Below are 24,702 nucleotides of genomic sequence, written 5' to 3'. Positions count from 1 at the left end.
GCCCCTCCTCCCCACCGCTGTCCCACTTCCTGACGTCGGGACGACTACCAGAAGGATGAGGGGCCAGGTTCTACATAGTCTACATGCTGTCGAAGCAGGGTAAGCACAACGGTCCCGGGAGTGTGCAGAAAGCGCAGCATCATTTATCTCTTAGGTAAACCTTTTAAGTGTATATTTTTGCTATATTTCATAGTAAATATATTTGTGCAGCAGTACCTATACAATACCTATATATAGGAGCTACACATTCAACTTTTAAAATATGGGTACATGATTAAAGAATAGCAAGGAGAGATAAGAAATCCGAAAACTTCCAAATGTTCAAGCTGTATTTAGAAAAGGCAGAGGAATCAGAGATCAAATTGCCAACATCTGCTGGATCATAGAAAAAGCAAGAAAATTCCAGAAAAACATCTACTGCTGCTTCATTGACTATGCTAAAGCCTCTGACTGTGTGAATCACAACAAACTGTGGAAAATTCTAAGTGATCAATGTGAAGAAATAGAGGAAAACAATAGAATGGGAAAGACTAGAGATCTCTTCAGGAAAATTAGAGACACCAAGGGAACATTTCATGCAAAGATGGGCTTAATAAAGGACAGAAATAGTATGGACCTAAAAGAAGTAGAAGATATTAAGAAGAGGTGGCAAGAATACACAGAAGAACTGTACAAAAAAGATCTTAATAACCCAGATGACCATGATGGTGTGATCACTCACCTAGAACCAGACATTCTGGAATGAGAAGTCAAGTGGGCCTTAGGAAGCGTCTCTACAAACAAAGCTAGTGGAATGATAGAATTCCAGTTGAGCTATTTCAAATCCTGAAAGATGTTGTGTGAAAGTGGTGTACTCAATGTGTCAGCAAATTTGGAAAATTCAGCAGTGGCCACAGGAATGGAAAAGGTCAGTTTTCACTCCAATCCAAAAGAAAGGCAATGTCAAAGAACGTTCAAACTACTGCACAATTGCACTCATCTCACACGCTAGCAAAGTACTGCCCAAAATTCTCCAAGCTAGGCTTCAACAGCACATGAACAGAAAACTTCCAGATGTTCAAGCTGGATTTAGAAAAGGCAGAGGAAACAGAGATCAAATTGCCAACATCTGCTGGATCACAGAAAAAGCAAGAAAATTCCAGAAAAACATCTACTGCTGCTTCATTGACTATGCTAAAGCCTTTGTGTGAATCACAACAAACTGTGGAACAGCTGGGATATACCAGACCACCTTACTTGCCTCCTGAGAAACCTGTATGCAGGTCAAGAAGCAACAGTTAGAACCAGACGATGCAACAACAAACTAGGTCCAAATTGGGAAGGGAGTTGTTAAGGCTGTATATTGCCACCCTGCTTATTTAACTTATATGCAGAGTACATCATGCAAAATGCTGGGCTGGATAAAGCACAAGCTGGAATCAAGATTGCCGGGAGAAATATCAGTAACCTCAGATACAGCACCTTTATGGCAGAAAGCGAAGAGGAGCTAAAAAGCCTCTTGATGAAAGTGAAAAAGGAGACTGAAAAAGCTTGCTTAAAACTCAACATCCAAAAAATGAAGATCATGGCATCGGGTCCCATCACTTCATGGCAAATAGATGGGGAAACAATGAGAGACTTTATTTTCTTAGGCTCCAAAATCACTGAAGATGGTGACTGCAGCCATGAAATTAAAAGATGCTTGCTCCTTGGAAGAAAAGCTATGACAAACCTAAACAGTGTATTAAATAGCACAGATATCACTTTGCCAATAAAGGTCCATATAGTCGAAGCTATGGTTTTTCCAGTCATCATATATGGATTTGAGAGTTGGATCATAAAGAAGGCTGAATGTTGAAAAATTGATGCTTCTGAATTGTGGTGTTGGAGAAGACTCTTGAGAGTCCCTTGAATAAGCAAGGAGATCAAACCAGTCCATCCTAAAGGAAATCAAGCCTGAATATTCATTGGAAGGACTGATGCTGAAGCTGAAGCTCCAATACTTTGGCCACCTGATACCAAGAACCGACTCATTAGAAAAGACTCTGATGCTGGGCAAGATTGAAGGCAGGAGGAGAAGGGGACGACAGAGGACGACATGGTTGGATGGCATCACTGATTCAATGGACATGAGTCTGACCAAGTTCTAGGAAATGGTGAAGGACAGGGAAGCCTGGCGTGCTGCAGTCCACAGGGCTGCAAAGAGTCGGACACGACTGAGTCACTGAACAACATGATGAAAAAAATTGGAATCATGGGGTCTTGTAGATTCTGGCTTTGTCCTGTCCCTTCCCCTTCACCCAGAGTGTGTGGCCCATCACACCAATCCCCTAGAAGCAGCTAAAAACCCAGACACCTGGCCCACTGCAGACATCTCCACTCAGTTGGTCTGCTCTGGAATCCAGACTTCTGTATTTTTTTTTTCGGTTGCGGCAACTGCAAAACCAGAGCAGCCTCGCTCAGAGCAGAGCCTGGCACACAGGAAGCACTGGATCCATGTTTGCTCCTGTTAACCCCTCCTGCAGTGCTCCCACCGCCCTCGCTCGTCAAGGGGACAGCACCAGAGTCTCTTCTCAGGGACCACGAGAGGACCCCAGCTCTGCCACGGGGGTCTCATGGCTCCGTCAGCACCAGTGAGCTTTTCGTATCAGTGCTTTCACAATGAGCTGCTCTTTGTTTGGTTCAGTGTTTATTATTGCTTTATATGTCCACAATGCAGAACAGCCACAAATAATGTGAATGATACATGAAAAGGTGGGTTTGTTCCTGGTAGGTTTTATGAATGTCTCTGCCTATCTGACTAGACTGACTGCCAAAGCAATGGCTCCTACCTGATGGGGGTGGGGGTGTGGTGGGTAGAGAGTGCAGAGAAAAGGAGAACTTTCCTCTCTTTGCAGCTGGCCCACTCATGAGGGATGTGCCTGCCTTTCAGTTTAGGGTCGACTCCCTGGGGCCCCCGAGGCGGGTGGGGGGTGGGCACATACCAGTCTCTCCTGGGCCCTTAGAGTGGGGTGTCTCGGGCATGTCGGGGCTGTCTTTGTGCTCAGCAGCTCTCCTGGAGGTTCTCGTCTTGGTGGGCAGTTCTGGGGCCTGCAGCAGGGTACCTGCAACCCCTCGCATGCCTTTCTTCCCCAACTCCTTTTCCACTTCTAAGAAACACCAAAAAAATTAAGAACAAAAGCAGCAGTCATCAGCAGCGGTGTCACTGTGGTATGTTGGCTTTTTCTTTTTAAGGCAACAGTGGAAAACTATATACGGTTACAGAAGAGGGACACACACTCTGAAGAAACACTACTTGAGCGATTTTCAGAACCCTGGCTTCAAGAGACGGAAAGCCACCCTCAGCACCCCTGCTCCGCTTTCTGGTCTCCGGCAAGATGCTGGTCTACGTGCTCAAGCAGGAAGTGGACTGAAGGCCTGGGCTGGGCCCCACACGGCTGTCCCTCCCAGGTCGACCTCGCTGCCCACCACGGGCACCCCAAGACGGGCACTTTACCGTCTGATATGCTGGATTCCTGGAACATTGTTTCAAAGGCTTGGTGGATCTCAGCGAAGGAGGGCCGGTCGGAGGGATTCCACTGCCAACCTGCAGATGAGACCCAAGTCAGACGGCCCACGAGGCCTCGCTAACATGGGGGGACGAGACATTCTCAGTGGAAAGTCTGGAAATTAACATTTCAATCCTGCTTAAGCATCTTTTGCTATGACAAGTTAAAGTGACGAATGTCACTGTGTCCTATTACAGACATTGAGAATTTGAGAAAATTTTACATACTGGCAGGAATATGGAGTCTAAAATCCCAGAGACAGGCTGAGAGCAACAACTACATTTACAAATAGGATTTTACCAGCCTGCCTCCAGCAAATGTAGAAAGTTACTAAACCCAGTAGCTCGCTTCCTACCTTACCCTTACTTCATGGTTATCAAAGCCCAAATTCCTCATCAGAAAAGACGTACTAATTAAAACAAGGTTAAAATGAGGATTAAGGGATGACTAAATCCTGTTAGTGAAGACACAGAGTCCCTCTCGGAAACTTCTGTTGAGAGTATCAATTCATATAGCCTTTTTGAGAAAAAGATGATAAAACCTATCAAAATTTAAAATGCACTTAGCTCCCTGAACCAACAGTTCAACTTCTAGAAGTACTAGCAAAGTGCAGAGAGGTCTATGTATGAGGGTGCTGGTTCCGCCTTGTTTAAAATGACAAAAAACCCCAAAAAACCAACAACAACAAATGTGTAAAACAACCAAATGCTCATCAAAAGAGGACTGGATGAATGAATAAATCATGCGATAGATGCCAGAGAGCTACATAAAGATATGAGACAGGAAAGTGGGGGAAAGAGTGCACCTGCTCTGAATCACAGACATGGAAAGACAGGCCTGTTCCACTGCTAAGTACAAAAAAAAGGTGAGGTGATAAATTTTTATACGTTTTATATATGCACACATGTTACATACTTATACACACACAACCTGTAACACACACATAACATACATATACACACGCCTATAACATACATACACCGCACGTATAACACACACACACACATACACACATGTGTATGTATATGTATGTGCGTATGTAAATTGCTGAATAATATATATGGGCTTCCCTGGTGGCTTAGCAGTAGAGAATCCTCCTGCCCATGTAGGAGATGCAAACTGGATCCCTAGGTTGGAAAGATCCTGGAGAAGGAAGTGGCAACCCACTCCGGTATTCTTTCCCGGGCAATCCCATGGACAGAGGAGCCTGGCGGACTACAGTTCACAGGGTTGTAAAACTTGGGGTTCTTATTAATAAATGCAAATTTCTTGTATAGTAGGCAAATATTCTGAGTGACTTTTATCCACACAGGTTTGGTAGCCATCAGTCTCATTTTGCATGAAAAACAAACAAAAAACCCTCACATGTAAAATACTATGCATGAATAAAGGCACAGAGAAACATGCGAAAAGTTAAGCAAAAAAAAAAAGCACCAAACTGTACAGTAGTTGCTTCTGAAGAATGGGAAGGAAGAGAGGAAATGGAGCACTTTTAAGCCCTGACTTGACACACACGCCCCGCACCGGGTTGCCTACAGAGCCCATATCGGAACCAGCGGGGAAGGCTCACATGCTCGCATGAGTTCGTAGACCTTCTCTGGGCAGCCTTCCGGGCGCTCCATGCGGTAGTCTTTCTCCAACAGCTCGTACACCTGGGACAGGTCAATTCCTGGGTAAGGTGACATGCCATAGGTAGCAATTTCCCAAAGCAACACTCCAAATGCTAAAAGAAAGAAGAAAGATCAAGACTGTTCAAGGTGCGTTTAAGATTTGACTGCACCACATTCAAAACTGGCTAACTGTGCAGCAGACTTCAGAAGTTACGCCCTCAGAAGCAGCCCAGACACTCTGACATTTTATAAGGCTCTTAATTACCAACAACCCTGGACAGAACAGGACAGAATGAGGCTTTCCGGTCACTCAAGCCCACGGACTAGCACATGCTGTAGGAGAGGAGGGGCCTGGGGTGACCAACCCCTCCAGGGTCTTTAAGGGAGCATGGCCATCTTGTTGGGAGATGTGGTGGAAGGTGCCTAGGACTGGAATTGAAGAGGCCATTTCTAGTCGTGGCTCTGTGACCAACTAGCCACGTGCCTCCAACAGGCACCTCTCTCTTCTGGGTACATGAAGTGATCTCTAAGATCCCTTCCAACTCCAAAAATTCCATTAAAATCTAACGAAATCACTGAAATTCCAGGTCCCACTAAGGAACCTAATTCCTTGGAGAAGTGAGTGCTACAAGTCAGGGGCAGAGAATGAACCTGGAGTATTTCACCCATTTTAGATAGCACAGATGCTATAGAAGACTATAGGGTTTTGTCAGAAAGAACCAGGAATAATTTGAAGTCCCCACAGGCCAAAGTTGAGACGATCTGAATATCAATTTTAAAAAACTCCTGCAGTGGATTACTCTATAATATACTCAAATATAATTAAATCCAAGAGCTTGTAATAATACTACAAAAGAAAAACAAAACCTAATTGGTCACCACTGGAGGGTATTAAGAACTCAATCTGTTATCATGGCAACTGGTAAATAATGGCAAGGAAGTTTATATTTATCTTGTCTTTCCTGTATGAACTGTTTACCCTACTGTAATCAGACGGTAGGAGAGAGGAAGTTTCTTCTTAGAAGTATGGAGCTCATAAATGAGTAAGGAATAAGAGAACCTGGGAACTGTCACTTGGCAAGCCCCTCATCAATCAGTGGCTCTAGACAGAGAGGGAAAATCAAGAATTACGGGGCTACTAATCAAAGGTACCTTCCTTCCTATGAAGTACTCTTACAAAAACAAAACAAGTCAAACCTGAATGTGATCAAGGTGCCTAGGTCCAACTACCCATTTTCTGGGAATAGTGAAGACTGAGGAACATGAGAAACAGTGAGCAGAATCCAGAATGTGGGAGACTTTAAAGGACAAATGGCAGGATCTCTTCCACAAATAACCAGCGAGACACACAGAGAGATGAGAAAGGAGTTTACAGATGAGAGGAGACCTAAAGGATGTCATCAACTAATTGCACTGGGAAATTTGTATTTTCACCCCAATTCAAACAGATAAAAAAAAAAGGGGGTGACTTTTATGATTAACTGGAAATTTGAACATTGATATTTGCTAATATTTAGAAACCGGTTCTTTGATGGCTCAGCAGGTGAAGAATCTGTAATACAGGAGGCACGGGAGACACGGGTTCGATCCTTGGGTCAGGAAGATCCCCTGGAGAAGGAAATGGCAACCCACTCCAGCATTCTGGCCTGAAACATCCCATGCACAGAGGAACCTGGTGGGCTATAGTCCAAGGGGTCGCAAAGAGTCGGACACAACTGAGCGACTAAGCACGCAAAATCCAGAAACTAAACTCAACTTGCGGTTCTACAAATACAAAAGCCGTCTTTTAAGAGACATATGAAATATTCATGGACAAAACATTATGCTGTCTGGAATTTGCTTTGAAATAACAAGGGTTGGGGCTGGGCGGGGGTATAGGGTGAGAGGGTACCACAAGGTGAAGACAGCAAAGCTGGGGGTGGCAAGTGCCTGGAGTCATCAGGCAACTCTGCCTCCTTGACTGCCTGCTGACAATCTGCATAACAAAAAGTAAAAATAAAATACTGTCACACAAGGCTTCGGAGAGGAACATTCTACTTGAATCTCAAACCAGACTCTGCAGCATTCTCTCCGCAGAGGCAGACCCTGGGTGCCTGCAGGGTGGGCTGGCTGCCCTGCACATCCAGGCAATCTAAGAGTGAAGAAGACATAAAGTTGTTAAGTGGGGGAAAGAGTTCATCTGAATTATTTTCGAAGAGGAAAAAAAACCTCATTTTTACCTTATTTAGGAGAGAAAACACGGGAGAAGAGATTTTTGAAATTGAAAAAGAAGTAAAAGAAACAAAAAGAGAAGGAAGCAATGGGAAAGAAATGAAAGAGCAAGGGAAAAGGAACTCAAAAGGCAAGGAGAGAAAGCAAAATGGGGACACAGCCCCCCCCCCCCCAAGACGAGGGCGAGGACAAAACCAGAGCGGTGGCCCTTACCCCAGATGTCCGACTTGATGGAGAACTTGTTGTAGGCCAGGCTCTCGGGCGCCGTCCACTTGATGGGGAACTTGGCCCCGGCGTGGGCTGTGTAGGTGTCCCCTGTCATCAGCCTGCTCAGGCCAAAATCAGCCACCTTCACCAAGTGGTTTTCCCCTACCAGGCAGTTTCGGGCAGCAAGATCTCTGGGAAAGGAAACAGTTTATCTGTGAGTTCCTGGCTGGCTGTCAGCTTTACAAATCTTCCACCACTGCTTACCAAGGGGCAACACCCACAATGGGAAAATGGAGATCCTAAATAAATACATCTGCTTGTAAATAGTAACCACCAAGCTCTACCCGCAGCGGGTGGCGGGGGAACAGGCTCCATGGCCCCACGACCTGGAGTGAGTGAATCACCCCAGGACTCGGTTCTCTCACCCATAAGATGATGATAACGGTGCTTGCTTCTTAGGGTGGTTGTGAGTGGTAGTGAACTCACAGTAAAGCACCGATGATGCCTGGGGACAGTGTCCTTAAGAGTCTGTTCAGCTACTCCTGCCCTGTGCCAGGCACCGGGAGTGGATATCCAGGCCAGGCCTTGATCTCGAGAAACATACATCAGCGTGAGTCTCTGCTTGTCCTATTTAGACTCAACAGGATAAAATAGAGCCCATGACATTCTTTATCCAAATTGTATTTCCCACTTTCCTATTTCTTCCTGATGTGTATCCAAATGTATCCTATGGATTCTCTCCTGTATAATCAGCTTCCTTTAGCCTCCTGATTCTCCCACGGAGGCAGGAGCCTAATCTCTGGTTCACGGACATTAAGCATGAAATCGCAAGGCAACCTGGAAAGCGGGATGAAGAGAGGCCCCCGCTGAAGGCGATGGCTGGGAGAGATAGCCTGATCACCAGCAATGAGAGGGAAAGGAAATTCAGGAGGGTGGTGCCTAATAGGATTTCGGTAAAGCATTTTAAGTTTGCGTGAATGAAGAGAGAATGAACCGAGCCGTGCAAGGCAAACCAGAAGTCAAGAAATTTCAATTTGCAGCCTCAGAGGGTTCACTTTCCTGAGTGACAGGAGCCTCTGAAGCAGACTCTCATGGACCAGAGAAAAATCTGTTGTACAAGGCACCGCCAGCAGTTCACACACGCTCCTCTTACTTCTCACTATGAAGTCCCGTGTACAGGTTTCATACTTGAGTTAACTGGGAAGGAAAGGTCACCACGGTGGCTGGAGAACATCTTGTATAGAAGACTCTGGCAAAGCCCATCAGGCCCTGTCCTGCACAGGCCGTCACTCTGCTAGGAAGCCATTTCCACCAGCAAAGAATGTGGAGACCAAGATAATTGTGGCATGTTTGAAGGTCAGAACACTCCAGGCTTTGAAGCAGCCGAGATGCTTTATTTAGAACTACGCATACACAATCCTGACAATGGTGGAAACATCCCTGAACCAGATGACAGCAAGTTAAGCGGAGAATGAAATGATAATTACCAGAAGGGAGGGGAAAACACATACACACACAACACGGGAACAAAAGCCACGCAGGGCCGTTTCTGAGAGCTTGTGGGGGAGAAACGCCCCAGCGGCTGCTGGCAAGAGGTCACGACACTACTGATGAACCCCAGCCCTGGAGGAGCAATAGGTGCCCTATGTCACAAGGAGCCCTGCCAACGAAAAGGGGTGCCTTCTGACAAACTTCACCCAGTATTCCTCTTAGTCCAAAATGATTCTGCAGTGACATACTTCTCAGCCTGGGGATAACTGCTCTATGGGTCCAAGGGCCAGGCCGGGCTGAGTGCAGTCCTGGACGCACACCCGAAGCTGGCAACGTCAGGAACATGGTGTTCGCCTTTGCTCCAAGGTCCAAGGAGCTGCCGACGCTAAAAAATTCAGAGGCCGAGCCACAAGACCTTGTAGGTTGGGGTTTTTTTTTGTAAAAGTATGCCCGGTCCCGTGGTGGCCCCGCGACTCCGCTGGTGCGGGGAGGGCGGCCTCTCGCGGCTCCTACCTGTGGATGAAGTTTTTCTTCTCCAGGTACTCCATGGCGGACGAGATCTGCGTGGCCATGTACAGCAGCACCACGGCGTTCACCTCCTGCCGGTTACAGTCCCTCAGGTAGTCCAGCAGGTTCCCATAGGTCATGAACTCAGTGATTATGTAGAATGGGGGCTCCCGGGTGCAGACCCCTGCCAATGAGACAAGGCTTCAGCGTGCCGCTCCGCTCCCAACGGAGTACACACCAGAAAAGATGAGCCCTGAAGAACGAGGATTCTGAGACGGATTCTCTCTCTGCCACTACATCCCGGGCCCACGTCCTGCGATGACTCCATGCACTCGTGGGTTCAGATTATGTTCCCTCGGGAGGGACGTGCCCCACCCCCTCCCTTTTTTCTTCCTCTCAAGCCCATGGGCTTCAAGGAAACAAGCTGCCACTGAGTTCAACAGCAGAGGCTGAGCCACATCAAACACACTAAGTCATCACCCCAATGGATACATGGATATTTCTATGTACAGAATCGCTTCAGGAAGGAACTTCTAAAATTCTTAGGTTTCAAGATATTGATTTGAGACTTGTGCTTGACCACTTTAGAGTATCAGCTTAAAAGTTGTAACATTCTCTCTCACGCGTGTGGGCACATGGACACACACACACATACACACACCCCCATTCCACACAGGTCTCTTTGCACCAAGGGCTGATACAGGTGGGGAACAGATGTACAGACCAGAAACCTTAAGGCAGTGAGCCATTCACCTCTGCTTCAACAGCGCCTGTATCGCTCGGAGAGTTTAATTCAGAGCTCAGCGCTCCTCACACTCACCGAGTAACTGTACTAAGTTGGGGTGCTTGATCTCTTTCATTACTGCAGCCTCTTTCAAGAACTCCTCCACCTCCATGGTATCCTCCTGCAGGAAAGAAGGAAGTGATGAAATTATCTCAGCAAGGCAAGTGTTCAAGTGGGGAAGTACGACTTGAACGGTTAACACAAGCTGGAGCTTCGACAGGTAATCATCCTGGTCCACCGGTTTCAACCACGACATCCTTCTTGACAGGTTCCAAGGCACAAAGTTCCAAGGTTCCAAGGCATCAGCCCGATGGCACAAAGAATTTTCTACTATGGCGCAGAGCTTTTGAATTCTCACCCTGAGCACAACAGCGAAGCTGGCTGGGTATGCTGGTGACTTGCTCTGGTGGCTCCATGCACACTACTTGTTTCCATCACCTAGTGAAGTTTACGGGGAGGGAGGGAGATGTGTGAAGGCAACCACCACAATCATGGTACCACTCCCCTAAGGAACGGCTGGTTTCCAAGGACTCCCAAAACGTTTAACATTAAAAAAAAAAAAAAATCACTTGAGGAATCCAAAAGGTACTTGATTCAAGAGAAGAGACCTTGATGACACAAAAAGATGTATAGCACTACCAAAGAACAGGGCCTCAAGATGTGGCAGCAAGAGAGGACGCTGAGTTTCTTAAGAACGTGGTCTTGTGCGGCCCTTAATGAAGCAATCGCCACTACCTGTCAGGTCAATTTACTCAGACCCTAAAACAAGCCTCACTGGCAGCTCCCCTAGCAATGGGTTCATAAATGTGATCACCAGCCCACACCACGTTTCAGCGAGCTCACAGCATTTAAATGCCAAGGGGAGACAAAGATATTAGCACACACCCAGAGCAAATGTGACAATATTGCTACATTTCCTCACCTATCAGGGCGGAGTGCTGTGGTGCTGGGTCCTGGGGTTGGCCCTGTTATCAAGATCGTGGGGGTGGGCTTATGTCGGGGAGACTTCTTTTCTGACCACCAAAGGAAGAAGCCAGTGGATGAGATGTGACGTAGTCTGTTGCTATAAAGGCCAATGAGGGAAGTGAGACCGTCCCCTCCCAGGTTTCAACATGGAGTCTGAGTCTGTCTGAAGAGCAAGACTGCAGGGGAGACGGGGAGAGCACGTCTTGAAAACTAGATTCCCCAAGAAGAAAGCTTTATCGACTACTGTAAAAGTGGAGCTTTCTTTACACTGTACCTGCGGCCCCTCTGGGAAACAAAGAGCTAAAGTGTCCTCCTCACCGTAGCTGCCGGTTCCCACCCTGGCACCTGGGGATGACCTCCCGAGGACAGGTCACCCTCTACTGGGCGCTGTCCTGCTCTGCTCAACGTGTTTACCAGTGAAGCAGGACCAGTGAGGATGTGCGTCAGCCCCTGAATCACTCAGCTCAGGGCCTGGTGGGGCTGAAACGTAGACGCAGTTTACTGCCCTATCGAAATGGTGAGGGCTTCCCTGGTAGCTCAGGGGTAAAGAATCCACCTAGCAGCAGCTCAGCATCAGAAAAACAAACAACCCAATCAAAAAACCGGCAGAAGACCTAAACAAACATTTCTCTAAAGAAGACATACAGATGATTAATAAAACAAAAAGATGCTCAACATCGCTTATTACTGGAGAAATGCAAATCAAAATACAATGTATGAGGTGATGGCCATCATCAAGAAATCTACAGACAAATGCTGGGGAGGGTCTGGGGAAAAGGGAACCTCCTTGCACTGCTGGTGGGAATGTAAATTAATAACAGCCACAATGGAGAACGGTATGGAGATTCCTTAAAAAACTAGCAGCAAAACTACCGTATGACCCAGCAATCCCACTACTGGGCACATACCCTGCGAAAACTATTTTAAAAGACACACGTGCCCCAACGTTCACTGCAGCACTATTTACAACAGCCAGGACCTGGAAGCAACCTAGATGTCCATGACAGATGAACGGACAAAGAAGTTGTGGCGCATACATACAAGGGAGTAATACACACCCATAAAAAGGAACAAATTTGAGTCAGTTCTAGTGAGGTGGATGAAACTAGAGCCTGTTACACAGAGTGAAGTAAATCAGAAATAGAAAAACTAATACCATATATTAAGTCTTACATATGGAATCCAGAAAAATGGTACTGAGGCACCTATTTGTAGGGCAGTGTTAGAGACACGCAGACAACAGACTTGTGGACACAGTGGGCAAGGAGAGGATGGGACAAACCGAGACAGAAGCACACACAGCACCATATGTAAAACGGTCGGTGGGAATTTGCTGTATGAAGCAGGGAGCTCAACTGGTGCTCTGTGATAACCGAGGGGTGGCATGCGGTGGGAGGTGGGAGGCAGGTTCAAGAGCGAGGAAACATATGTATGCTTATGGCAGATTCACGTTGCTGTATGGCAGAAACCAATACAACATTGTAAAGCAATTATCCTCCAATTAAAATTAGATAAATTAAAAAAAAGAAAAGAATCTACCAAACAATGCGAGAGGCCAGAGTTCCGTCCCTGATCTGGGAAGATTCCACATGCCCTGCAGAGCAACTAAGCCCATGAGCCACAACTAATTCCTAGTTTTTAAAGAAATCTCCATACCGTTCTCCATAGTGGCTGTATCAATTTACATTCCTACCAACAGAGCAGGAAGGTTCTCTTTGCTCCACTCTCTCCAGTGTTTACTGTTTGCAGATTTTTTTAAGCATCTACTGAGCCCACGAGCTGCGACTAATGAATCCTGCGTGCTCTAGAGTCTGTCCTCTGCAAAAAGAGGAGCCACTGCAATGAGAAGCCCATGGACCGCAATTCTAGAGTGGCGGCCCCACTCATCGCAGCTAAGGAAAAGCCATGCAGCAACAAAGACCCAGCGAAGCCAAAAATAAAGAAAGAAAATTGCTTAAAAAAAAAGGTGAGCCATTCTAAGGTCAGTTAAACATCCTGGGTGGACTCTGTGTCAAGCTGCATGGGTGGGAAAAGAATACACCCCTGCCGCCACCTTCCTGGCTGTTTAATTCTTTAAGTCCTCTATGTTCCTGAGCATGCTGAACAGACCACGCTGTCTCTGGTGTGGTGGGTTCTGATCTACCAGGGTGAAAGTGAAAGTGGCTCAGTCACATCCCACTCTTTGAGATCCCATGGACTACACAGTCCATGGAATTCTGCAGGTCAGGATACTGGAGTGGGTAGCCTGTCCCTTCTCTAGGGGATCTTCCCAACCCAGGGATCAAACCCAGGTCTCCCACACTGCAGGACCACGCTGTCTCTGGGGCGGTGGGCTCTGATCTACGAGGGTGACACACTACTACGGATGGCTGGAGGGCAAGTGCCTGCCGGAACCACAGGTTCAACGCCACTCAAAGGAAGGACCCGGGCCTGTAAGACTCTTGCTCAGCCAACAGTATGTTCAATAAGCAGCCCTCGAATGAAGGCTCATGGGCGTAAAGGCCCCCATAACGAACCACGCAGAGTGAGATCATTTCCGAAGTAACACTGCTCTTGTAGTACTGACTCTTCCACAAGAACCACGTTCCAGGTCTTGAGGGGTGTGGACGTGCAAAGGAACACTGCGGCTTTCAAAGGCATCCTTCTCCTCTCTCTCCGTTCATTCACTTACTCACTCATACACACGCACACACGGCATGTGGACAGTATAAATAACTCCTTGTTTTTTGTCTTTCAGGACAATCTTGTGTGAACTTGTCTCCCCCTGCTGGAAGCAGGCCTGGTTCAATAGCATCCTACACTGGTAGCTGTGTTCAACTGGAAATAGCCCTGATGCTATCCTGCTATAGTCCTTTCATTTTAAAAATCTCCATCACCTTTTTGAAGAGGATTCTTCCATTTACATAGTAAAATAAAAGGAATTCTGAATGATTAGCGCGAAGGCCACACTCTGAGTAAAGGCTGTGAATTTCAGTCCTGTCTGTCAAGGAGGGAGATGGGTCCCCTGGCCTCTCTTCACGAGGCCTGACTGGATGCGGATGAAAGCTGTGGCTGGCCCAGTGGTTAAGAGGATGCTCGTGAGTTATCCCTACCGAGCTCTGCTGCTGCGTCACCACGGTCAGTCACCTACATGACAGGAAACAGTATCGCTGGACTTGCTCTCTCGACTACCGCATGGAAAGAAGAGCATTACCTGGTTCGTACACAGAGAGCGCCGAGGGCAGCACTTGGAACACGGTCATCACCACTCCGGGGGATTCACTGTCACTATTATTAAGACAGCTGATCTCTATTCCTGAGAAGCAGGCTAAACATATCGCTTGTATGGAAGACTTTAGTTAACACTGGTTTTGGGGTCTTTTTCACATTCTCTCAGACTCAACATGTCACAGGTAGCTTCATCCTTTTTGCTCACTGGCCTCATCCCCAAGAGCAGGAATTCTATGGCACAGGAGAGTACACCATTTTTAAGTCCAGCCCAGCTCTTAGTCCTCTCCAGACCTCCCTCTTGGCTGAGCTGGGCTCGTGTCTAAGGTAGATCAGCTTCCACATTTCCTGTTTACCCAACGTCAGAGAAGGGCAGTTACAAGCACACTGAAGTGCCATCCCGCACCACTGGCTCAACCAGGATCAACACATGGGAGAGACAGGGGAGGTTCTGAGCTAGAGTGAGGAAGGCAGCTGGTTCACAAATCAGGTGGGGAGCTTAAAGCTCAAGTGAAAAGTCCATAACAGACGATCTCGGAGAGGAACCCCAGACTCTGGTCCCCAGTAGGGTAGCCGTGTTGAGCTGCATGGCCAGAGGGAACCCATGCGACAGGGCAGCAGCCCCTCTCCCCAGCACATGGCTCCTCACGAAGCCAGAGCGACCGTGGAGACTGGACGGGGTTCCTGGTGTCCTGGGGCCTTCCCTTCTCTGCTCGTGATTGGAGCTCTCCAGTAAGACCAGCTTCCTGGGGGTGGGCGGGGCAGTAACGAATGTAAAACCCAAACCGAACACATACTGTGTTGGTGCAGGTGGGGAAAACGGGCACTTCCTCCACACGGGTGCTGGAGTGCACACTGGTACGAGCACTTGGATCCAGCAGTTTCTGCTCTGAGGAACTGACCTACCAGCTCAGTCTCCCACATGTGCAAACACGGAGAGTCCCTGTACACTGCGTGTAACAGCAAAGTAGTGGAGAGGAGACACACATCTACGGAAGGCTGGTAAGATACTAAAATACCAACCAAAAACAAGGCCACCTTCCAAGTACTGTCAAGGAGGAACTTCCAAGATACAGTAACAGAAGGTTCAGAGCAGTGTCTATAGCAGGCTACCACGTGGTTAAGAAAGGTAACACAGGTGTGGACTATTTCTGGAAGGACGTTAAACTCAAGGGTGGAGGAAACTATGTATATATATCACCTACTGGAAAAACAGGTCAACAAGTGAGTACAGGCTAAGCTTCAACTTTTTTCAACAGTGCGATTTTCTGCTATTTTAACAGTAAATTTGTCAGCTAGCTTATGAGTCAATATTAACACAATTAGATCAATGGCAGACTTTTCCAAATTATATTACTTACACAGCTGTTTTATACAAAGATGACTGATGTACAAACTTTTACTAGACAGCTCAAGACTGAAGACTGTCAAAATTCAAACTAAACATTCCCCATCAGGAGGCCTTTGCTGTAGTTCCAGTTTCCCACCACAGGGGTCAACCTGCTGCTACTGCTGCTGCTGCTAAGTCGCTTCGGTCATGTCCGACTCTGTGTGACCCCATAGACGGCAGCCCATCAGGCCCCACCGTCCCTGGGATTCTCCAGGCAAGAACACTGGAGTGGGTTGCCATTTCTTCCTCCAATGCATGAAAGTGAAAGTGAAGTCGCTCAGTCGTGTCTGACTCTTAGCGACCCCATGGACTGCAGCCACCAGGCTCCTCTGTCCATGGGATTTTTCAGGCAAGAGGGGTCAACCTAGGGTCCCCTTTTTCTCTCTTCTGGTCTTCCTTTTGCCCTGAAGGGAAGAGACCAGTGTTGCCTGGAGGAGCAGTACAGAGTGGTGGTTAAGAGCAGGGCCTTGCTCCCCCCGCTGGTTAAGGAGGGTCTGGTTCTGTCTGCAGAGGGCCCCGCGGTACCAAACAGGAAGGACAAAGAGGGCCTCAGTGAGAACTGGCTAAATGGACAAAAGCTTGGGCTAGAACATGAGGACTTCCCAAGGCGTCTTCAAGAGAAAGGCAGATCACAGCCTGTGGGGGAAGGGAACGGGGCGGGGGGGACTGGGGAAAGGTGACTTTTAAGGTGCGCAACTGTAGTTTGTGTGTATTCTTCATGGTATACGAGGAATCGGATGCTGTGTAACAATTTTTAGAAAGACCTGGGCTTTGCAGCAGGATGTCTGGGTTCACGCCCTGCCTCCGTCACTGCCAGCCATGCAACTGACGCCAGGCCAGTTAGTGAACCTCCCCCTGCTTCAGGTCTCTCAACTCTGAAACGGAAGGGGTAATCAGCAGCCTTCTCTTCAGGTTGGAAGGATTAAATGAGATGCTCAATGCAGAGCATGAAGCACTCAGACTCTGCCAGGCACGTTGGGAGCATCAGTAAACGACTGCTACCACTGCCACTTAGAGCCCACACAAACTCTCCACGTCTGTAGTGGGGATGAACGCCCCAAATGCTGACAGCAGGCTGATCTGAGAAGCGGGAAACATACTGCGCACACGCTTTCTGAGCAGGGTGTGCTGGAAGGGAGGGATCGTTTATTTAGCCATTGCTCAGTACCTTATTACTGGGTTAATCCACCTCTAGAAAATGACGCACTCCCCCTTCCCTAATTAGCTGCCACTGGGAATGACTGACTAGTCACAGAAATCTATGCAACTATATTCTGTAATTTCTTTTTCATGAACTATGGGATCATAAGTTAATAAGGCTCTTAGGGAAAATCATTAAAAGTATAAAAAGCTTAATAACACATCATTAGAGAAGTACGTTCTGGAAGGCACCCACTTCCAGTTAATTGTGATATACGGGCAGAATAAAAAACCCCCCGAGCTCCAGGGAGCCTCTCCTCTAGAAGCATCTTCTTCAGTCACTCAGAAAACAACAGCTCGGCACAGCTAGTGGGCTACGGTTTTCCCAAGTGCAACTGCTACCTCCTCAAGTTTTCGAACAGGCCTCTCCCAGACTGCCGTCTATTTGTGCTTTTCCTCTTGTTTGGCTTTGGCAAATCCTGGCAAGCGTGTGGGTAGCGCCTGGGCCTTGACCAGTTCTGCAAGCCAGCCGAGGCCTTGTCTCCCGGGGCCTGGTCTGCAGCTGTGGTCACATGGGGACGTGGGAGCATGCGTCTCCCCGCCGTCGCCAGGCCTCCGTTGAGCTCATTCGAAGCCTGCTGACAGGGCTGCCCCAGGAGCGGTGAATCCAGTCCCCTTCTTCCTGTGCATCAAAACCTTCAGGGTGCCCCACTGCCTCCGGGACAGCACCCCAGCTCCTCAGGTGGGCTTGAGGGCTCTGAGACATGCTGAGTCTGCTCTGCCCCCTACCTCCCTCTCCCAGCTCCGTCCCTTCGCTCACCCTGTTCCTCCTCTGTGGCTGGCTCGGGCCCGTCCTGCCCTCTCCCTGGCCAGCAGCGCTCACCCGTCCCTCCTCTCGTCCCCCACGCGGCACTACAGCTCTGAGCTCCTGTCTCGATCACAGCCTCCGTCACACGTGGTGCAGTGAGTGGCACACCGACCCATCTCTCCTACTAACTAGACTACCTAAGTAGGGCTTCCCTGGTGGCTCAACAGTAAAGAGTCTGCCTGCGGTGCAGGAGACCCAGGTTCGAGCCCTAGGTCAAGAAGATCCCCTGGAGATGGGAATGGCTGCCCACTCAAGTATTCCTGCCTGGAGAACTCCATGGACAGAGGAGCCTGCTGGGCTACGGTCCATGGGGTCGCAAAGAGTGGACACAACTGAGAGACTAACACTTGCACTTTTCAGACTACCTACTTCCAGCTAGACAACTCTAACTACCTAGACTTAGCCCAAGGCCAAGAACTCTGTCCGATTCCTTTGTCACAGTCCCAGTGTTAAGCTCAGGGTCTGGCAAATAAGAGGATTTTTAAAATCTGATAGGCATTTACCAAATTCTTCACTATCTGGAAAACATACAGGAGTCCTCAAAACACCCATGCCACCCCCTCACCAAGTGTATCAATCCTGCATCCAAGGACCAAGCTAAGGGGACGCAGTCAGTACAAAGGCCAGGAAGCCACCTTTGGTATCTGGGACTAAAGAATGGGATCTTTTCTCTAAAGTGCCACTTCGTATCAACCAGAAACCACAACTTCTATTTTGTCATGCCTTTGAGTGAGGGCATCAGGGAATTAACTGGGTCCTGAAAGGGCAGGCGTTCTGGCCACGTGCACCCGAACGACCTTCGAGAAGAAGCGCGTACACACTCGGGTTCATTTCCCCAGGGGTGGGTGTTTCAGTTCTGCTTCTCTGCCAATAGCTGCAAAACGGGGCTCCCCTCTCTCCCATTCCTGGGCACAGCTCAATGGAATTGGGAGTTTATTTAAAACAAGTGAAAACCACGCAGGTCAACACTAGGGGACACTCTCGCCACAGCTAAAACTGTGGGTCACACTTTTAAGGAGGTGGAGGCCTGGAAATGAAAACTTCTCCCTGGGCGTCCTAAGAGCTGCCTGGACACGAAAAACACTAGGCATCAGCTGAGAGGGAAAGCCACAGTAAGGGCACAGAACAGACGGTATCTGAGTTAGCAAGAAGCCCTCGTGTTTTCATAACGCCTCCTGGTGGGGCAGCCCCACGCTCGTCTTTCCAGGTGTCTGGACACATAATACAGAGAACTGGAACCAACTAGAAACACCTGGTGCATCTGCTCTCACATCTAAAAAAAAAAATCCACAGATTTGGTTTTGTCTCCTACAAAACTCAAGAGATTCCCTGCCCACCCGCCCCCGCCCTCTTAACTCAATAGGAAGTGATTCAAATGCCACACAAACTGAACGGAAACCCGCAGCTTTCAAACACCCTTGCCATAGAATGAAAAAACTCCTTCAAATGACTAATCGTTTTACACCAAAAAAAAAAAAAACCCACAGCACTTCTCAGCTCTCAGCATATGTGGAAACACGTGGAGAATAGGCGAATGAGTCAACCCGCTCACAGAAACCCAGACGGCGTGTGCCGGGGAGTCAGGCCCGGGGCTGGGCGTGCAGGCAGGCGATGGAGGGCACGCGGCGGGGCCCCAGGGGATAACAGGCCCCCCGGAACTGAGGCTCCGCGAGCGCCTGGTCTCGCTGGACAGCCCGCCGGGCAGGTCCCGGGCTTACCTTCAGGGTCTTCACGGCCACCGTCAGGCTGTATTTCTTCCACACGCCTTCGTACACCTCCCCGTACTGGCCGCCCCCCAGCTTGTGCTTCATGGTGATGTCCGTGCGCTCCATCTCCCACTTGTCGTAGTTGGGGGACACGCCGTAGACGGTGGGCTTGTTGCGCTTGGGGGCCGGGTAGTGGAGAGTGGTGATGAGCCCGTCGGCCACAGTGGAGTGGTGATGGACCAGCTCGGCCAACGTGTTGAAGCGGCTCTCGGAGGAGACGTAGAGCTGAGGAGACAGGGACAGCCTTCAGCCAGCGAGCAGACAGAGCCCAACGACTCAGGAGGCCGGCTCTGTGTGCTGGGCCTTAACACACAGCAGCCCCTCAGAGCAACCACCCTCCACACAGGACCCCGGGTGGAGAAAATCACTCACGCTGTGTTTCTCTGTGAAATCCTCCACCTGCCTGACTGCCACACGTCTGGTTCTCTGTGACCAGCCTGAGTACACTGGCAGCGTCCATGAAGTATTCCCTGACTGGCCAACGCAAAGTCACGGCTCAGCATCAGTCTTCTCATCACCTGTCTTACTTCTCTGTACTGTACTCACCTCAGGCTGATGATTCCTGGTCTACCTGCTTGGTTACTGTCTGTCTCCATCTACCAGAATGCCAGTTTCATAAGAATAGAGCCCTTCGGCCGTCCGCTTTTATCCTGTGTCCCCAGTGTCCAGAAAAAGATACAAGCACATAACTGATACTCAGCAAATGTTGTTGGTTAAATTAGTAAAGATGAGAACTTAGTATTTGCTGATTAGAAAAGAAAATGAATTATAATAATTATGTTTATTACCCTAAACTTATAATGATATAATTGTCTAGAACTAAACAGTGATCAGGCTTCCCTGGTGGCTCAGTGGTAAAGAATCCGCCTGCCAATGCAAGAGATGTGGGTTTGACCCCTGGGTTGGGAAGATCCCCTGGAGGAGGAAATGGCAATCCACTCCAGTATTTCTTGCCTGGAGAATCCCATGGACAGAGGAGTCCGGCGGGCTACAGTCCATGGGGTTGCAAAAGAGTTGGACAGGACTTAACAACTGAACAGCAACAACAGTGATTAGAGGTGAAAATCACTAAATAAAACGTAAATCTCCTTCTCATTCCTACTCCCTCGATTTGGGCTGAGCAGGAAGCATCAGAGGCCAAGACTTGCAAATGCCCGTGGCGTGCCCATGTGGGATGTCCTGCCAGCTCTCTCTCAGGACAGATTGGGGGTGTGGAGGGCTACACAGAGTCCACACGGCCCCCTCCAGCACAGGGAAGTAGGAGAAGGGATAGAGACACAAATACACGTCAGTCTGGAATTGAGACTGACGGCCGGTGAGCACCCCCACAGCGAACCCCTCCGTGTGGCGTCCTGGTCTGAACGTGCAGAGGGGAGGAAGGCAGAGGCTGGCAGAGAGCAGCATGAGGACAAGACAGCTCTCTTTCTTCCTTCTTTTCGGTTCAATGAGGCAGTGAAGGGGTATTTCCTTACCAAAACCAATTCACATTAAAATTCACAGAGAACACTCGGGATCCAGGCATATAAGTGACTCTGCTGGCTCACTAAGGGCAGCTGACAATCGCTCAAGGTGGAACGGATCTTTAAAATCACAACTAGGTGTTCGTAAGCCTTGGTCAAACTGCAAAGATGTGGGAAGGAGGAATACAGATTTGGGACAGTGGTGATGCCTGAGGCAAGAGGGACAGAAGGAACAGGATCAGTCAGCTGCAGCTGTATTAACTCCCTACTTAAGAAAAAAAAAGAAACAGGAAGAGAAAGCCCAGAACACCTATGACCGGGCCACGGCCTCGGCTGTTGGCAACAGAAGGCTCCGTTACTCTCTGCATGTCTGCAATTGTAGGCAGTAAAAACAGTTTAAAGGAAGGAAATAACAACAGATATAACAAGCTGATCCCAGCTATAGCTCTCAAGAGGTAAACTGGAGTCCTTAATAACAGATCTTTCTTTGCTTGGGAAGATGACAAAGTTTTAAAAATCAGGCAAGCCAGTGGCAAACTGTGGCTTCAGTTCAGTCGCTCAGTCATGTCCGACTCTTTGCAACTCCATGGACTGCAGCATGCCAGGCGTCCCTGTCCATCACCAACTCCTGGAGTTTACTCAAACTCATGTCCATGGAATCAGTGATGCACCCAACCATCTCATCCTCTGTCGTCCCCTTCTCCTCTTGCCCTCAAGCTTTCCCAGCATCAGGGTCTTTTCAAATGAGTCAGTTCTTTGCATCTGGTGGCCAAAGTATTGGAGTTTCAGCTTTAGCATAAGTCCTTCCAATGAATATTCAGGAATCATTCTGGCTTAGAGGTTTATAATCTGTAATCTTTTTGTAGCAATTCTACTAAAATAAAATTCTAACCCCAAGAACTGTGCAGAACGATCCTGCAGCCCTGGGGAGCTTGTCCCCCAGGAAGAGGGCGCCTCTGGGTGGGAGGATCAGTCAGGGTGAGGCCCCACCTTCACACCTCAGAGTGCCGAGGACCAAGCCATGAGTGAACCGCTCTTGGGAGAGGCCATGGGCCACCCACAGGTCCCCTGAACGAGGCGGGGTCGGGGCGGGCAGAGGAGGGCACTGCTGAGCCTGCCCTCAGCTTAATGTCTGCACACTGACGACACGGCACCCCAGTCAGTGTTAAGTCACCAGTGCACCTGCCATTCAAGAAGATGACGGAGTGGGGGATGCGGGGAGAGCTCCTAATCCCTGTCCTTCTCTGGAAAAGTCTGACTGCACTACTACAGGCTGCAGACCACCCCCAGCTCCCCAAGTCCTTTCTCTCCGGCTGCTCAGCTGGTGGGCACTTTTCCTACCAAGGAGTGACGAGAGGAGGGAAAAGCCATTCCAAGGAGGCACCCCCCTGGGACCAGAGTGACCCTCCCAGCCTGGAAATCTGTGCATAGCACAGGCAGAAGGAAAGCCTGTTCTGCCTGCTGGGCTCCCAGGGCAGGTCGCCTGGGAGCGAGGCTCGTTACCCATTTCTTCCTGTCAGCTTGAAAGCGGTGCTCCCCAACCCGAGGATCAAGTTCACTCAGTTGCACAGAATGCTAATGGCTCCCCTAAGCCCTAGTTTATGCAGAATTTGTTCTTGGTCTCAGCTGATTCCCTCTCAGGCTCCTTTGTTAAAAGATTTCAGAATGATGGGAGGTTTCACTGACTGGGCAAACTTTATCCTTCTCAATAATTAAATTTACAGACCCTGAGACTGAGTTCATCTTTCAACATAAAATTTACATCCTGACATTTATTAAATATTGACACTGCTCTCCCTTCAACGTACGGCACAGCCATCTTCTAAGAGTCAAGTCTGGGGGCCTCCTTCTGATTAGGGCTGGTCTGTGAGCGGCATGTTGCTTAGTGAACTGGGGGAATCTTCATTAGGAATTCATGGCATGTGCACAGGAGAAAGTGAAATGAGCATTATGAATGGCATGTCACCATGCTATGCGCCCAGTTACGTAAACACTCTGGGTGCTCAGCCAGGGCTGCACGTCTTCCTAATCACACGGGGACCCGAGAGATGGGGCCTGTCAGAGACACTCACCAGGAACAGCTCTCCTCCTGACAGCCAGGCTCACGGGCTCATCGGGCTTGGGCAACCTATGGCTGCCTTAGACCTTGGCGTCCCACCTCGGACGTGTTATTTACAGGCTGTGAGGCTAGGAAGTGACACCTGCCCAGCAACTCCCAAGCGCCTCAAACAGCAACAGGAAGGCAGTCCTTACTAATAATTCCCCCTGGTCTCCTGGACTAGGGAAGGTCAGCTTGGTTCAGCAGGCTTCTCACCAGGTGCCTGCACCTGCTGAGCCAGTGTCAGGGCGGGCAGGTCTTAAAGACACAAGAGGGGATACAGGTGGTGCCCCATCATGCCACCTCTGCTAAAGCCCAGATTCTGCTCCTGCCAACTCCGAATCTGTGACTTCAGCAGCCCACAAAAATAAACGCCAACTGGGCGGCTCGTTGAAGAAAAGAAGGAAAGACTCTTACCGAGGGCTGTGAGGAACTGTGGGGCTTGGCAGTGGCGTCCCCCCAAGTAAGAAAGACAGAGACACAAATAACCAAACAACGGGAGAATGACGGAGGTGGGTGGTGGAGGAGGAACAGCGGCCTTTAATTCTGCTTTAATTCTGTTGGCAAAGGGTTCCAGACTTTAAGAAAGCATCAAGAACAAAAACCAAATCCCAGGGTATCTGGAGATTGTTAAGCCTCACAGGACACCCAGGAAATAGCAATGGCTGTTTGGTATGGCCCTTCCAAGAGGCTAGCCTGAAACTCCTGGAGTCCTGGGCTCTGGGCCCCCAGGCTGACTGACCAGCCACAAGGGCTGCTGAAACCAGAGCCAAGAGGGTGGAGGCAGAAAGAAATCCTTTGGGGCCTGAGAGAAGAATCTTCTAAAAATTCAGTTGTTTTCTAAAGATTAGCTAATTTGAAAATAAGAATTAAACTTATTCAACCCTGGCCTATTCCTCCCACCAAACTTTAAATTTTCCCCTTCAAAATCCAAAAAGGATTGCATCAAAGCTCTGCTATGCGAGCAGCGTTTTTCAGTGCCGAGCCACGTTGTCCCACGCGCCGCTGTAATACCTCCCCCTCCCTCTGACTCTGAGGCTGTTCCACTCATTCCAGGAATACGACCCCACCCAACGGAGTCCCCTTGAGTGTGACCTGATGACCCCATGGGCTGAGAAGTCTCCAGGTGCTGGGACAGCTGAACAGAGAGTCTTTGCGGAGGAGGGGAGGGGAGTCAAGAAACCTAGGACACGCTCATGAGCTGCCCAGCAGTGGACACTGCCTGGTCAGCTCCCCATGGACTACCTGGAATGAAAGGAACCCACCTGGCACACATCAGCTTCCAGATAGGGAGCTGGGCTTCCTCGTTAGATGACTCTCAAATGCTGCAGATTATGTATCCACGCAGGCCTTGCTCTCTCTCCCGCTTTAACAATATTTTAGACCAACCCCCAGCTAATGAGTTGTCAAACTAGATCATGCCTGCCCTGCATCTGTTCCAAGGATGCTGATTAAACAACTCCAGGGAAA

At 48.9% G+C, this 24,702-nt stretch overlaps 1 protein-coding gene across 2 annotated transcripts in view; it reads right to left on the bottom strand.

Moving 5' to 3' along the window:
- The window catches only part of ABL1 (ABL proto-oncogene 1, non-receptor tyrosine kinase), a 150,145-nt gene that overhangs the window by 4,725 nt on the left and 120,718 nt on the right, over window positions 1-24,702 (bottom strand). For both annotated transcript variants that reach the window (XM_061433849.1, XM_061433850.1), the window contains exons 4-10: window positions 19,627-19,899; window positions 10,374-10,458; window positions 9,560-9,737; window positions 7,562-7,746; window positions 5,098-5,250; window positions 3,476-3,565; window positions 2,964-3,128 (exon numbers count right to left, since the gene is read on the bottom strand). In XM_061433849.1, coding sequence (XP_061289833.1) covers window positions 2,964-3,128; window positions 3,476-3,565; window positions 5,098-5,250; window positions 7,562-7,746; window positions 9,560-9,737; window positions 10,374-10,458; window positions 19,627-19,899 — 1,129 coding nt within the window. The remainder of the gene's footprint in view (window positions 1-2,963; window positions 3,129-3,475; window positions 3,566-5,097; window positions 5,251-7,561; window positions 7,747-9,559; window positions 9,738-10,373; window positions 10,459-19,626; window positions 19,900-24,702) is intronic.

This window comes from Bos javanicus, chromosome 11 (assembly GCF_032452875.1).
Source record: "Bos javanicus breed banteng chromosome 11, ARS-OSU_banteng_1.0, whole genome shotgun sequence".
Classification (NCBI taxonomy): domain Eukaryota; kingdom Metazoa; phylum Chordata; class Mammalia; order Artiodactyla; family Bovidae; genus Bos; species Bos javanicus.
Note: the sequence above shows the minus strand (reverse complement) of the source record. Positions and strands in the feature narration are given on the sequence as shown.